Source organism: Aulostomus chinensis, chromosome 10 (genome assembly GCF_037954235.1).
Source record: "Aulostomus chinensis isolate RoL2024-O1b breed Wild chromosome 10, RoL_Achi_v1.0, whole genome shotgun sequence".
In the NCBI taxonomy this organism is placed as follows: Eukaryota; Metazoa; Chordata; class Actinopteri; order Syngnathiformes; family Aulostomidae; genus Aulostomus; species Aulostomus chinensis.
The window spans coordinates 18,824,950-18,840,578 of record NC_141329.1 but is presented as its reverse complement, the minus strand read 5'-3'; the positions used below and the strand labels follow the sequence as shown (position 1 = coordinate 18,840,578).

Genomic DNA, 15,629 nt, shown 5'->3' with positions numbered 1-15,629 from the left:
ATGAGGCGAGACCATACCGGGGCGGTTGGTCGTCAAAGCTGTACGACAGCTGTATTATAGACCTCTATCTTCCTGAAAACTCCATAAATGTGTCGTCAATGTTCATTTCTAAAAAAAAAAGGTAATTGCATCAGAAATAAAACACATTCACCAAACAAGTAGCATTTCAGTGCGATGTAGGGATCCCATTTGTCTCATTTCATTTTTAGGAAGTGATGCAATTGTGTTTATTTCCTGACAGCACAACTCAGCAGCCTAAATGATAAAAGCTAGTAATGCATTTGTCTTTACCATAGCGATAAAGCAGGAATCTTATCTGTTGACAGTTTGTTGAAATGTTTTTGTACCTCCATGTGCACATGGAATTAGAATAATCTCCAAAATCAACAGCAAACGCTTCCAGATGGGAAAACCTGTCCTACATCTTTTTTTGGGTTGTTTTTATTTTCACCTATTTCAGTGTCGCTGTCACCTTTGGCTGTCATCCATTCCCATCTCCTGTGTGCTTTTGGTCAGTGGCCACATCTCCAACCTCCATCATGCTTCGGATTTTTGTTTTTCAACTTTGTTGAGAGACTTATTGGTTGCAAAAATCCAGAAGAAAGTTTGGGATATAAGTTAGAGAGCTTGTGAATCAAATGAAACTGCTTGCTCATCTGAAGGTGTTTAGATTATTTACTGAATCATGACATTTAATGTTTTAGAATAATGAATTATCACAATTCATAATGTCATGCATATGCATGATTGCCTGACATTCAGACTGAATTATAATTTATTTCCTTTCATTATTTGAAAACTTCAAAAACTGAGATTCAAGGACCGGAGACAGGCTACACAAAAAATCTCTCTCTCTTTCTCTCTCACACACACACACAGACACACACACAGACACACACACACACACACACACACACACACACACACACACACACACACACACACACAAACACACTTTTCTAATTAGCTCCACTATATCAGTGGAAGTATCGCAGCTTCTGTGTCCCCCATCTCTCCAGATCCCGGGAGCCTCCATCCTGCTAGTTCCTGCTCTTGTGTGCCAGTGTGCAGTGGTTTGTTGCAGTCCAGTGGGCTGCGAATCAACAGGTCAGATTGGGGCTGACACCACGGATAAATCCCTACTGTTCTATGGGCATGCTGGCACATTCCTGAGGCACAGCTAAGCTCAAGGCGAGGAAGCATTTGATCACTTGCTGATGTCCCCAAACACAAGAGCCACAGGTCTGTCAGCTTAATGAATTACAACCACCTGTCTGCCTCTCTTGTTGAAGGTTCTCCCAGGGAGTATGAGTTGTGAGGTAATGTGCCTACTTTTAATCATTCATAAGAGGCTGTGTTCACCAAAACTTTTTTTCCTCTCTTTTAATTTTTTTAACACCGTATTTGGTTATGTAACATGGTCAACAAAAAAATAAAGTTTATGTTATCATGATTTGTTGATTGTTAGCCCGCCTTACCCGGGGGAAAAAAGAATGAAACTCAGAGTAACTATCATTTTTTTTTGGCTAGGTATTTAATATTTCGTGGCAGGAGTGAACTGGAGGTGTGTGTGTGTGTGTGCGTGTGTGTGTGTGTGTGTGTGTGTATGTGTGTGTTTTTGCTGAGTGGACAGAGGATCAGACAACAGCCCTCTGCTGGCCATTAGAAAGAGTGCATGTTTAAGGCCCTTCCTCTTTGGCTTAAAGGGATAGTTCACCCAAAAATGAAAATGCAGTCACCATCGATAAACATGGTGGAAGTTATGTTTATCTGAACAACTTGGAAAGCTGAGTCTTCAGTACACTCGAATTACGTCAGGTGGGCAAGTTGGAGGAATTTTATTGTTTTTAATTATGTGTTTTGTGTATGTTTAAAACTCGGTCACCATTCACTTCAATTGTTAGGGAAATTACTGCAACAACTTTTCCTGTGAAATTCCTGCAGTGTGTACGCCCGAGATTTCATCCTCAATTCCACAGCACAGGGGTAAGTATATAATGACGGAATTTTCCTTTTTGGGTGAACTCTCCCTTTGATTTTTAGACCTGGGAACTACTTCCACTTCTTATATGCTGTCTTTAATGTAGCTTCCCCTTTCCTACCACCATCTTACATTTCGCCTTATACATGAGAATCTACAGTATTATGCAAATAATAGGCAAAATAGTGGATACACAACACAGATGATCATTTTGCCCAAGGACATAAAAGCTCTGAACTCTTCACTTTTCTTATAGGTCCACAGCAATAAAAATGTCTCAGTGAGAGAGTGGGAAAGTTTATCTTCATAAATATTCCACGAACGAGAGCACAGCACGAGTATCTGGCCATTGCAGGAGTGAACACAATCTTGCGCTTTTCACAGCAAATAGCAGCAGAAATGGTGGAAATTAAAAGTCATTCTCAGCTGATATATATCTTGTATTTAAAATATGAATTTGAACGAGTTTTATATGTTGTTTCAGGTGGGAAACTAACTGTGTACATTCCTTGTTATAAATGAGGTTTGCTGAGGAACCATTAATGTTTAAATGGCACAAAACCTTTGTGCTGGCTTGGCCAAAACATTGGATTTGTTTTAAAATCAAAAATGAGCTAAATCTGTCTCACGGAGCACACAGCGTATAACCCGAGTCAGTTTTTATATTTGATTTTTTTTGTTGTCGTTGTTGCTTCTACCTATTTGATCCAGATATTCCACCAGTGAACTGCATGATTCCACAAAACTAAGAAGACAAATCTGTTTTGTTTTTAAAAATGTCCTTTTCTCCTACTTTTAAAATTTTAAATTTGCACCAGAACACATTCCAGGTAATGTTTAGGAAACCACAAAGCCGATCTGCAATCCAAGAATTCATAAATAATAAAACTTTCTACTTCTTCTTACCTTCTTTTGAGGAAATTGAGAGGCTTGTTGCCTGACGTGTGTGGACCTCAGGAAAATAACTGAACAGAGAGACTCAGTCTGATGAGTTATTCCATCGCTCACCCTCAGGTGAATAATCACATGGTTTATGCTGCCGAGAACACAGAAACAGCCTCAGGTGTTCCTCTGGATTTATGATGAGTCATGAAATATCATAAAAGACGAGAGAGAGTTATATTTTATTTTCAGGAAATCAGTACATGCCAGTAGTGGACTGGACATCTGGCACAGAAGAACAATAAATACTAGAATACTTTAGATTCTAAACTTCACACTGCATCCAGGCAGCTGGGAATTGAAAAGGTTCCCATTACATCCCACACCAGTTCATGGGGTTCATGTCACACTGGCAGACAGGCAACAAACTCATCCCAAATAACTTGGCTGAAATTTTTCTGTCAAAATACAGAAAAGTGACAAACAACCTGGTCATCATCCATAAACTAAATGTTTATAAGTCAATATTTCAATTGATTTTTTTTTTGGTGTCAATTCTGAAAATCAAATAACGGGAGCGGAAGCAGTGAGTAGGCCCTCACCACACAAGAACACTAACTATAGAACTGCAGATAATCATTCAGTAATCAGTAAAACCTAAACTGATTTTTTTTTTTTCACGGACCACTTCCCATTTTTTTCTCCACAAATGCTGCTCTCACTTTACATCCATGAGCAAAAGTTCGTACCTCTGACTTGGACGATACACTGAACAATACACTTTCCCCCAGGAAATTGGGACATGAAGTCAAGACAGAAAAAATGTTGCGTAATCTTGACCAAAAAAAAAAAAAAAAAAAAATCCGAACTGTAAACATCAAACTAGACCAACTGAGCGCTGCCACCAGCTGCCCTCTAGTTGGTTCCTATTCCACAGAAGTTGACAAATTCATCCTGCATTCTGTTTCAAGTAGGAAGTCAATTGTTCAGAGTTGTGCGTTTCAGGGGTAGCGTCTTCTTCATTTCTTTGGACACTGAAATTCAACCTCGGCCGAGTTTATCAGGTCACACGGAACAAATGTGAATGATTATTGAATGTCCTGGGATGGATGCGGCGAGTGCACATCATCATCGTTGGGGAAGTACCACCCTGAGGGGTTTGTCAGGCACTCCTCTATAAAACCACTTGTCCTTTCCATCTCGCTTATTAAACGTGCAAAAACTAAAGTTTTATTCAGGAATGGTTATTGAGGCATGTCGCCTGCATAGTCCACGAAGGTGTTCCCCAGTAAAAGATCAGCCACTAAATCTGGAATATTCCTCTCCCATTAGCAGCACTTTGTTGGGAAAACTACAAGATGTTTAGTATTGCAGGTCAGTAAAAGAAAAGCCCTTTGAGCTTTTATTTGTAGTAGATATATTGGTCTTAAATAGCAGTTCTTTGAGGGAGTTAAACGGACTAGTTAGGCAAAAAGAAAAGGCTTTAACTTGTAGTAGTGTAGTAGTAAATGCCAGAAAAATATGTGTGCTGTTGTGTACATGTCAGGGGTCTTGTAGCTCACACGTTTACATCTTCATTCCAGACGACCACTCATGGGTGAGAAAAAGCTGCCTAGCTTGGTACTTTATTGCAGTGACCACATGTCAGCAAGTTCCTGTTGGAACCAGGAGGACAAAAGTCATTACCATTAAAATCTCTTAGGTAATGAAGCGATTCTTTCAAGCAATCTCATCCAGACGTGTCATGAGTCATTACATGCATTTATTTGAGAGGAACAAATTTTGCCATACATATCTTTGTGATTACCAGCACAATTCAATTAAGTTAACAAATTATTATTAAAAATTTCTAAAAATTAAAGCATTACAAACAGTGGGGGGCAACACAGCAATGGTGACTTAAGCTCTCAGAACTGGGTGGAGTGGATCCAGAGCAGGAAGGTCGAATCGCTGATAATTCCAGGAGGAAGGAATGAAAAACACCTGGCAGGATCCACAACGCCAAGCAAGAACTGGACGTCTGCAGTGTTTTCAGACTGACTTCCCTCAGTGGTCTCCAGTAGGAAACCTTCACAACTGCGGGCGCCCTCTTGTGGCCGCACTTTCACCCAGCAGAGAGGCATTACAGTAAAACAACAGCGACTTTGTTTGCTGCTTCCTTGTGTTTGCTTTCATAACTGCGCCCCAACTGCTACAGAAATCAACCACCCAATCATATTTACCTTTGCCGCCCAGCACAGATCCCCTTTCCCCTCCCAAAAAAACCAAAACTAAATATTTGCTCTAATTGAAATATACAACAAAACAGTAGGGAAATCTTTAAAGGCAAATGAAAAGATAAAAGGAGGGGGGGGCAAAAGGGGAAAAATAAATCAGAAAAGGCTCATATAGCTATAAAATAAATACAATACAATAAATGATTTCTCAAAGGTGCCAAAGGAAACGATGACTGACTGTGAAAAGGTGGGTTGAAGGCAACATGAATGATGGTCAGGAAAAGAAGACGGAGAGACAGGACCAAAGAGACGAAGACAAGCTGCTTTTCCTTATGCTTTGGAGTTTCACACAACAATGATTGTTTGTAAAAATCGATATGACAGTGTGGGACATCGCAGAAAAATAAAAAGGGAGATAGACAAAAAAAATCAGAGAGATGTTTTGCTTTCCAACATTCGCATGTTTTCCCTCTGGGAGGAAAACTGTGGCTTTCATAAAGCGTTTTTGTTTGTTTGTTGTTGTAGCGGTGGCACATGGAAGAGTTGCAGCTGCTCCACATGAGAGGAGAGAGACTGAAGGGGGGGGGGGGGGGGGGCAGCTGATTCCTGAGGGGCCAAAGTGAGCAAGAGGATGAGAGAACAGACAGGAGGGAGGTCACTTTGGCAGGGGTCCCTTAAGTGTGTTTCTCTTTTTATGATGGATGGGAGTGAGGACCCAGACAGAACAATTAACAGACATTTTGAACTCAAAACAGTTCCCCCAAGTTCCACCTCCAGAACCAGTTTAAAGCCAGCAGGTCGGCTCAGCAGGGTCCATGGTTTGTGTTTCTGATGGTGCCACCATCCCCACCTTCTGAACTGTGTTAAGAAAACTTTCCCCAACTACAGTTGAAATGTTTATCTACACAAACATGACTCCAGAGCGAGCAGGGGTGTGAGAAAGGTCTTTGGTTAGTGTTTTACTCCCCGTCTTATCTTCCCTCTCGCTCACAGGTGTGTAAAGATTGCAGATTGACAAATGTAGTGATACCAGCGTGATTTTATTATTCTTTTCCCCTCCTCCTCATACTCTATGAACATGTGTGTGTATGTGTGTTTCAGTGGTTGATGTAGTGTGGATGTAGAGGAGATGTCCTGTATTAGAGCTTCAACACCAGCTTTTCTCTCCTTTGAGGAGCAGTTTTGGTGGTAAAGTCAAAGAGACGACAAAACGTACTGAAGGGAAGCCAGTCAGACGAAGTGCTGATTCCTCCTGTCCTCACAGTCCCTGGGGAGGAAAACAAATGAATTAAACAGCAAACTTAATGGAGTGTTACCTAAAAAGACTCAAAATCCAGCGTCACAGTTGTATGGCTGAACAATGTTTGCCTGTTACAAAAGACCTTTGACCTTTGATGAACAAAATCTTTTCAGGTAATCCCCGAGTTCCAGAGGATGATGGTATTATATCTGAAGATATTTCCTCAAAGGCATTCCAGAAATATTGTATTTACGGTAACTGGCAGTGACTGACACTCACTCACTAACAAGAATGTGAGCTACAGATGGACAAACCAAATTACTGTTTGCGGATAGTCGCAGTATTAGTCCCTGACCTAGTTAGCTAGTTTTCAGTACATGTAGGATGTAGGAGAAGGCAGTTTATATCAGACTGAACCACTTTTGTGATGTTGAAGGAGTATGGCAGCAGGTCAAAGTTGAATTTGCAGCTTCATGGACTCTCTCCTTTTCGTCAGTGGTACGATGCTGAAGCTTTGCCTGCTTGTCATTTAATAAACACAGAAATCAATTTTTACCTCACACCCTCACGGTGCGTCTCTACCAGTCTCCAAACTGGCTTCCAGCAGCAGCTCCTCCAGGTCTTGTGTGCAGCTGACACTCACTGCAAAAGTGACATACAACACGTCATCGAAAGAATAGGCTTTTTACATCCAGTGAAGTACACAGGTGATATTTTACACGAAAGGATCAGGGGACTCACCATGTTCCATCACGCAGCTGCCAGGTTTGGGGCTTTCAGTGTCCAGAAGGTGGAGGGAGAACTCAGGCTTCAGGCCGTTGGGCAGAGCTGAACACACAACCCCCCCCTCCATGTCAATCAGTGCCTCAGCTAAACATTTGTCCTCATCTGCAGAACTCTCGTCGGGCAGCTCCTCCACTTGAAAATGTGAGTTTAAACTTGCGTCAACAGCAGCTTCGGATCCAGTTGAGGTTGGTGGGGACAGAGCTGGATCGAGGTTTTCTGAGGTTTCTCCTACTGTAGAATTTGGCTCCTGTGTTCCTCGAATGACAGATTGTTCTATTTTATCAGTCTGGACAGAGAGAACAGGCTGCACTACTTCCTGTTCATCTGGCTTTGATTGCTGCTGTTCTCTATCTAGCTTTTGGCTCGGTTCGTCTTGGCTTGGCATGCTGTCCACCTCTTCCTCTGTTAAAGTCACTGTGAGCTCTTTGTTTTCAGACAAACTGGCTATCGGTGGAAGGGCCTTGTCGTCTTCCTTTGTTTGGTTCAGTGACGGGGTCTCCTCTGAAGCAGATGCTAGCTCATTCTGTAGCTCTTCAAGTGCAGATGCTAATGGTTGTTTTTGTGTCTGACTCAGTTTGTCTGACTGTTCACACTCTCCCACTGTGCTAGCTGATGCCATCAGCTCACTCTCCTCCTCTTCTTCCATAGCAAGCTGCTCTTCTGCACATGTGGGCTCAAGCTGGGGGCTGTTAGTGCTGTCTGTTGCTTCCTCAGGACGCTGAGATGTTGCAGCCTGCACTAATGAAGGACTTGAAGGCAAGGATGGTGGTTGCAGGCTTGGTTCTGTCACTTTTGGGTCTAAAGTGCTGGTTCTGACATTCTCTGGTTGTTGACTTGCAGACTGTGGCTCTAGTGTGTTGGCCAGTGTTGTATTCAATGCTATAGGACTTTCCTCTGCTGGTTCACTGTCAGCCAATGGAGCAGGTGAACTTTCCTTCACATTTTCCTGTGCTAGTTTTGTTTGAGATGCGGCTGGCGGCTCAGTCGTTGAGGTGCTTGTATCTAGAGGTGCCTTTGAGGCCTCTATAGTCTGGCGGGATGCTGCAGTTGCACGCATCTGTAGTTGTAGCTGTTGCTGATCAGGGGGACTCTCCACCCGTGTCACCATGAAGATCTTATGACCCCGTCCTGGACTTGAGACTGATATACAGCGTCCCGGAGATGGAGGAGTGCCGGGAGGAGCTGGGGATTCTGTAACCGTGATGCCTGAAATAACACTTGGCCCACCAGCAGGTGAGGCAGATGGGGATGTATGTGAGGCACTGAAGGAGGGCTTTGTAACCCCAGTTTGAGTAGCAGTCTGTTTTGAATGAGAGTTTGATGTGGAGACAACCACCTCCTCTTCTTCCTCATCCTCTGTGTCTGAGTCTGAGTCCAGGTTGATTTGAGGAGTGCTCTTCTCAGAGCTCGCTCCTGACTGGCTGCTCACATGTCCTTTGTTTCCTGCTGTATCTGCTTCTTCTTTTCCCTCTTGGTCCCGTTGTTCCTCTGATGCTGGTTCTTCCTCTGCTATGGTTCCATCCTCTGTGGCAATTTCAGCCATGGATGCAGACTGCCTCATTTTCTGCTCTGTTTCCTCCTTTTCTTTCGCCAGAATAAAGTTCCTTTTGCAGCCATTCTGGATCTCAGCTAGCAGAGCCCGCTGGGTCTCAATGAAGCTCTTCACCTGTGAAACACATATGTGTCTTAAATATGGATTTGGAAAACACACAATCAGAATTAAATCAAGCGAACTCCAACAATCACTTTTTAGTCAGTGCCATTCCTAAGAGTGCACATTTTCTTGTGTATTACTTGGAAAATAAAACCATCCTTCACCATATCTTCTTCCTATTATTCATGCTCACAGTTTCTTTCTTGGGCTCCCGGTCCAGGTCAAGACGAAGCAGAGAGGTGTTGACTTTAAGGGCGAGTGACAGAGCCATAAGTCCACCTGTCTTGATCTCATTTTCTCTGAGGTCCAGACGCAGCAGCCTGGGGCTTTCAGCGATGAATTCAGCCACAGCCACGGCTCCTAAAACACAGATGATAGATTGAAGCTGTGATCAAAAAGAGTCAAAGTCCTTTGGATAAATGAAAGCAGAGACACATGGACATTTCCCACCTTCACAGGACAGTTTGGTGGAGGCGAGGCCCAGTCTCAGCACGGAGCGGTTAGCAATCAGCCCGTCTTTCAGCTTGTGTACACCTTCGTTTCCCACAGAGTTATGGCCGAGGTTCAGAGTCTCCAAACTCTGGGTGCAAGGCTGAGAAACACAACAGGAAAGAGTGTGATCAGAAAAATATGTTTCTCTAGAAATGGAAAGCTAGAAATAGAATGACACTGAATTGACTAAGTTGAAAGTGTTACTGCTGTCATTTGCTGTTAGCAAATTATGACATGATCGAAGATTTCACTGCATGTCGAATGTCCAGACTGTGCAACTTTGACACCATGATTCGTTTAGTTTTTGCATCTGAATTTGAAAAACAATGTAAAGGAAACATCTTCAAATTTTGTTATGAGCTGCCCCATTTCCTCTGTGAGAACTGAGGTATTTCATAAACATTTGATCTTGCTTATGAATGTGGTATGCAGATCTTATATTGTCTCAACTGTACAGAGTATCTAAAGTATTAGTATTACTCAAAAACTTTGTATGCTCTGACATTTGACTTACTTCCTTCTTACCTGAGTGATAAGAAACTTTCCACTTAACATCCTTGCCTACTTATACGTACTGCTATGTTAAGGACAGGAGTTGTGCTGAAGATGGCTCAAGAAAATGTTTGCTAATATGCAAAACAATTTTCCTAAAAATAATATCAGTTTATCAAGCTTTTCTCCTAAAAGCAGCAACTGTCTACCCCCCATTTCACCATCCCTCTATGGCAACCATCTGTGGTTATTCGTGGGACTGTCTAAGTTCCAAATCAAAAGAACTGTGTGTTTCTGTAAGCACGTGGCCTGCTATATCTCAGTCAGTCCATAAATAAGACATACGCATCGAAACACCGCTCATGTTGAACAAAATGTTTGTGGACATCATGTTTAAGACTCTTAAAAATGTCCCCTGAATTACACTCCCTATCTGCTTTAGTGTGAATATCTAAAATATTAATCTAATTTAATATAGTTGTATTTTTTTTTAAATTGCTGCATTTAAGCCATTTGATGTTAATTTTGCCATGGTTTTGCAAGACATTTGTGCATTCATCATGATGCTACAAGTGCAGCAAAAGCTTTGAATAATAATGATAAAAACACCCGACAAGGCCAACGCTGGAGTGACTCAGCAGCATCTAAATATGGAACCAAAACAATTAACTCTTCAGAGGAAAACATGAGTGTTAAGATAACGTGATGACTCATGCTAGGAATGAGACCAGTGAATTTAGTTTGGGATTATCTTTAACAGACAGTTGTGAAATAAAACTGACGTGAGGGAAAACGGTGGCACACTGGGACCTGAGCTGGAGCTTTCAGCTGTTCACTGAGCAAGACAGGACAGCACAAAGTGTGTATTGATGAGGCGTGTATGTGAATATGCTGGCAAAATTAGACATCATAACACGTATTTACACAGCTCGCTAACACACACCGTCACTCTCAAGTTTGTAAAAATGAATAAAGCTGCGGTTCCTCAGTTGCTGACATGCAATTATGAATAATTAATCTATTGGTATTAAAGTAAAGACAGAATTAGAAAGTTTGTTTTAGAAAGGATCTCAGTGCCGTAGCTAAAAATCCAAGTGTTGCCAAGTGGTGAGATTGGTTGAATGGCTGAATTACTTTTTGTGATTATCCCACCAAAGAGCTTGCTGCAGAAAAAAGCCACCTTCTCCAGAGTAAACGTTATTTGTCAAATACCGTGATACGAACCAAACTCTGGATTTTGTGAACCGTTCAACGCTTACGGAATACCATTCCATGTTTTTGATCTCTAGAATGTGCTACCTCTGAACTAAAATATGTGACAGATGATTGAACTGTTACTGTTATGGGTCAGCGCTGGCATTCTTCTACTGATATATCGCTATATAAGCCAGCTACTGCTTATTTTATTTAAATATTACTGGTACAGATTAAATCAGTGACAGGTGGCTCAGTTCCCAACCTTAACACTTCATTTTCACAACCTAAGCAGCCTGCCAAAAATACTCTTGTCCATATAGCACCATTTAGAGAGTTAATATGACCTGATATCTGTTTAGGGGAACTGTGATACACTTTATACATAAACATGAGAAGGATGGAATGATTTTCCAGAAGAACACGGAATGTTTAAGGATATTTTTACTTTTGTCATAATTTCTCTGTTTTGAATGATGAGGAAACTGTTTTTCCGGATGCGTGGTAACCCTGAATTACTACTTGAACAACACAACAGTTTTGATCCCTTTCAAAACTAAATGTGTACTCTTCAACAGGATTGTGCCTCTGTTCATATGTGTGTGTTTTTACCAGTGCAGCAGCGAGGTAGCCCATGCCGTTGTGTGTGAGCTGGTTGTTCCAGAGCACCAGAGTGACAAGGCCTTTCCTCTGCTCTTTTAGTCCTTCACACACATAGGCCAGACCTTTGAAACATGACGCCAACACAGACAGAGTCAGTGCATTGAATTCCCAACAATATTACCATTTTAACAAAACATATCACAGATGGAAATGTTAGCTAGGGAATCAGCAGGAGTTCATTTACAATGAACTGTATTGTTTCTTCATTTTGTACTCAAGCAGCACAAGGACCTTGTTTCCTGTAAACTATAATGAAAAGCGCTCTCTAGAAGGAGGAAACACAATACATTTGGACAAATGGGGGCATAACATATCCGTGCAAATCCATTTACAAGGCGTTTCTCCTTGAAATCTGACAAAAACATTGACTGCATACATTCCAACAGGCATTATTCACTTCATTTAACTGAACTACTACAGCCTTGGTCAGGAGCACTGACCGAGTATCGCATTCCTAACATGTATGAGGGAAACTAGACCACCAGAGAAAACCCATGTCACATAGAAAGCACATGGGGGGTGTAGAGTTTTGGACCTTCTTGCTATGACTCTGAAAGGATGATCCTCAGCTACACATCAGGTAATATGTAGCTGTAGCTGACAGTGACATCAAGTGCAGATAAAAAAAGTGTCAGTGAAAAGACTTGACCCTGTTATATGCTCAGCAGACGGTGATTCAGGTCCAACCGATATTTGAGGGGGGAAAAAAAGAAGGATGATGATGCACAATCATGACGATGAAAAAACATTGTGAACACAAATTTTTCTTGGCTTCTCATCTTGAACAAATAACCCTTCCTAGCAAACCTATTCTATCATAATGACACCATTTTTAACACGCAAACGTCATCACTTCCTTTCAACCAACCGCTCTGTAATGCCACTGGTAAACAAACAAAAGGTGTATACTAAAGATATAATTCTAGATCCTTTACTACAATGAGTCATTAATTCCACAATACTTACTGTGCGTATCAACTGTAAGAATATTCAATTAGTATAAATGTACACATGGACAATACGCGCATGATTTCACTCAGCCGTACAGAAATGGCAATGTTAGTTTTTAATTTGCTGTCCAACAGATTTTTTTCAGTGTCACAGTGAAGATAATTGATCGGAAACATATCTAAAACACACTAAATACTGGCATACATTGATGTCACAATGGGTAACGGTTAGTGGGTATAATAAACTCTAAGTAGGTATTATAAACTGATCTTATCTGAATTTGAGAAAAACGTGTGTACCAGAGTCAAGGATGTGGTTGTTGCGCAGGTCCAATATTTGGATGTTGTAGTTGAATTTCAGCAAGTTGCCAAGCTGGGCTGAATCCTGCAGGCCATTGAGCTTGTTGTCAGCTAGGTATAACTCCCGCAGGTTCATGTTCATCTTCAGAGCGGTAGCTGACCATGACATGAATGATAAACAGGAGAGTGAGAGAATAGAGGCGGTGGAGAAAAAGAAAATGTCAGCAATGCAAGGAAATAATCAGGCAAACAAGGCTTTCACTTAAGAAGAGGATGGAGGAAGGAATCCTCCTTTTCCACTTGCGCATCTCCCCCTTCTCAACCCTGGCACTCTGCCTGTCTTACCCAGTAACATGAGTGGCCTGCCAGACAAGCCAGCATTCTCCAGGTGGAGGACAACCAGGCTGCCACTGATCCTGAGCGCCCGAGCTACAAAGGGAGCCGAATGGTCCAGCAAAGGCGTGTTACGTGCGTCAAGATACTGCAGAGAGCTCGTCTGAGGGGAAAAAAATATAAATTATTTGGTACGCACACATACAATTGCATACATACAAAACAAATTTTTGTGTGAGTGAGTGAAATGTCCTTGTTACTATGAACAAAATAGTTTCATTACAGCTGCAATAATTATAGTTAAAAGGAAAGATTATCACACAAGTTAAATATTGTCCATGAGGTTCGGTTCGGTTTCAGTAACGTTTCTTAATTCAACCTTAACATCACGAGCATGTACCTGTATAATCGCCATACTGGAACGAGATGCCTTTGATATTTTTCCTTCATCCAGTAATCTCTTATAACCAAGCGGTTATCCACTTTTTGAGTCTTGACTCTCATACAAATCAACTTGGTGTTTTATGCCCTCCATATGTGTGTTCTCTGTATTTCCTAGCCCGAAGACAGAGTAATAAATTCCATTTTGGCCTTTTTCCTTTTCTTTTAGATCAATTTAAATAACCATCCCAAAACACTGTACATGAGGCTTTAAAAAACTAGTCGATGTCTAGTCTGAGATTTTTTCCCATGCATCCTTTTTCCTCCCCACAGAAATCATCTTGCCCCCAGGTTGAGAATTAGTGTTACAGCCTGTAATTAACAGCTGTTGTTGTGGCGTGACAACATTGGCAAGAAGCTTCATCACCATTATGTGCACACGGGAATGAAAGGATGTTCGATGCACATTGTATCAGAGAAAGGGTATTGTTGTCTCAGTTGTTTCTTTACATCTGCTTAATAGGGGGTCTCACTTCAGGGATTCAAAACAACATTGTGCTGAGATCAAATGAATTACAATGTTTTAACTGATAGGAGAGGAGACGAGCAGTAAATATATCAATGAATGGTGTCTCCAGTGTGAAATATTCAACTTCATTAACCATCTGACCCTCCGGGTTGGTAGAGGCCAACACTGAGCTGAAGTCACATCAAATCTTCCCATCCAGTCTTAAATTAAAGCAGGATTGTGGTGAACATTGTATCAACAAATTCATTATCATTAGTGACTGTGATAAAACTTGCTTTCTTTTAGAGTAGAACGTCAAATCAAATATTTAATAGCCCAATTTATGTTATTAACATTTCCATGTTTTCCACATTTTGTATTGTAAACTGTTTTCTTGTCTGTAGCAACATCTACATCTGTCCGTCCTGGGTGAGGGATCCCTCCTCTGTTGCTCACCCTGAGGTTTCTCAGATTTTTCCCTGTTAAAAGGGTTTTCTATGGAGTTTTTCCTCAGTCGATGTGAGGGTCTAAGGGCAGAGGATGTTGTTATGATGCCATGTGAAGCCCTTTGAGACAAACTGTTTGTGAAAACGGGCTCTACAAATAAAATCGCCTTGCCTTGCCAATCACAAACAGGCCACAATATTAATGAACTATGTGATGTTTTTCATGGTAATTTCTAGAGCTGAAAACTGATCAGGGATGTCCTCTATACCACACTGAGCTTCAAACATCACAAGATATCCATATCAACCACAATCTATTTAGTCAGGAAATAAAACTGTTTTTTCTGAATTGTTCATTCATCATTTAATCCACTGCTCAAAAAAAGAAAAGGGAGCACCAAAATCTCACATATTCCAGACCTCGAGGAATGAAATATTCCAGTTGAAAATCTTAGATTACATAGTGTAATTCTTTGAGAACACAATACGAATACAATGATCAGTGGAGAAAAAAAAAATCATTAACCGAAGCGAAGGAGGACTGGATTCGGAATAACACTATTCAAAATAAAAGTGGAAAATGAACTGACAGGCTTATCCAACTTCTGTGAATCTCCTCAAGACAACTCTTATGTGTCCCAGTCGTGTGTATGGCCTACATGTGCCTCCATGCACTCCCCACAACATCTGGGCATGCTCCTGATGAGACGGATGGTTTCCCAGACCTGGATCAGGCTATCAGTCAGTTCCTGGACAGTCTATCATACGACGTGGCAGTGGTAGATGAAATAATACATGACATCCCGAAGGTGCTTGATTGGATTCAGATCTGGGGCAAAGGCAGGCCAGTAAAAAAGCATCAACGCCTTTTTCATCGAGGAACTGCTGACAAACTTCAACCACATGAGGCCAGACATGGTCACGCACCAGAAGGAACTCAGCGCCCACTGCACCAGCCTATGGTCTCACAATAGGTCTTAGGATCTTATCCCGGTACCTAACAGCAGTCTGGGTACATCTGGCTAGCACATGGAGGTCTGTGCGGCCCTCCAAGGATGTGCCCCCCTGGACCATCACTGACCCACCACTCCAGCACTTATGCTGGAAGGTG

General features: G+C 41.6%; 1 protein-coding gene across 1 annotated transcript in view; it reads right to left on the bottom strand.

Moving 5' to 3' along the window:
- Positions 1 to 4,573: 4,573 nt before the first annotated feature.
- Positions 4,574 to 15,629, bottom strand: part of ppp1r37 (protein phosphatase 1, regulatory subunit 37) — a 42,048-nt gene continuing 30,992 nt past the window's right edge. Inside the window, exons 6-13 of the mRNA XM_086216258.1 lie at positions 13,196 to 13,346; positions 12,851 to 13,006; positions 11,550 to 11,662; positions 9,210 to 9,351; positions 8,953 to 9,119; positions 7,061 to 8,771; positions 6,876 to 6,961; positions 4,574 to 6,346 (exon numbers count right to left, since the gene is read on the bottom strand). Of these exons, the coding sequence (XP_086072384.1) occupies positions 6,885 to 6,961; positions 7,061 to 8,771; positions 8,953 to 9,119; positions 9,210 to 9,351; positions 11,550 to 11,662; positions 12,851 to 13,006; positions 13,196 to 13,346 (2,517 nt within the window). The 3' untranslated portion in view covers positions 4,574 to 6,346; positions 6,876 to 6,884. The remainder of the gene's footprint in view (positions 6,347 to 6,875; positions 6,962 to 7,060; positions 8,772 to 8,952; positions 9,120 to 9,209; positions 9,352 to 11,549; positions 11,663 to 12,850; positions 13,007 to 13,195; positions 13,347 to 15,629) is intronic.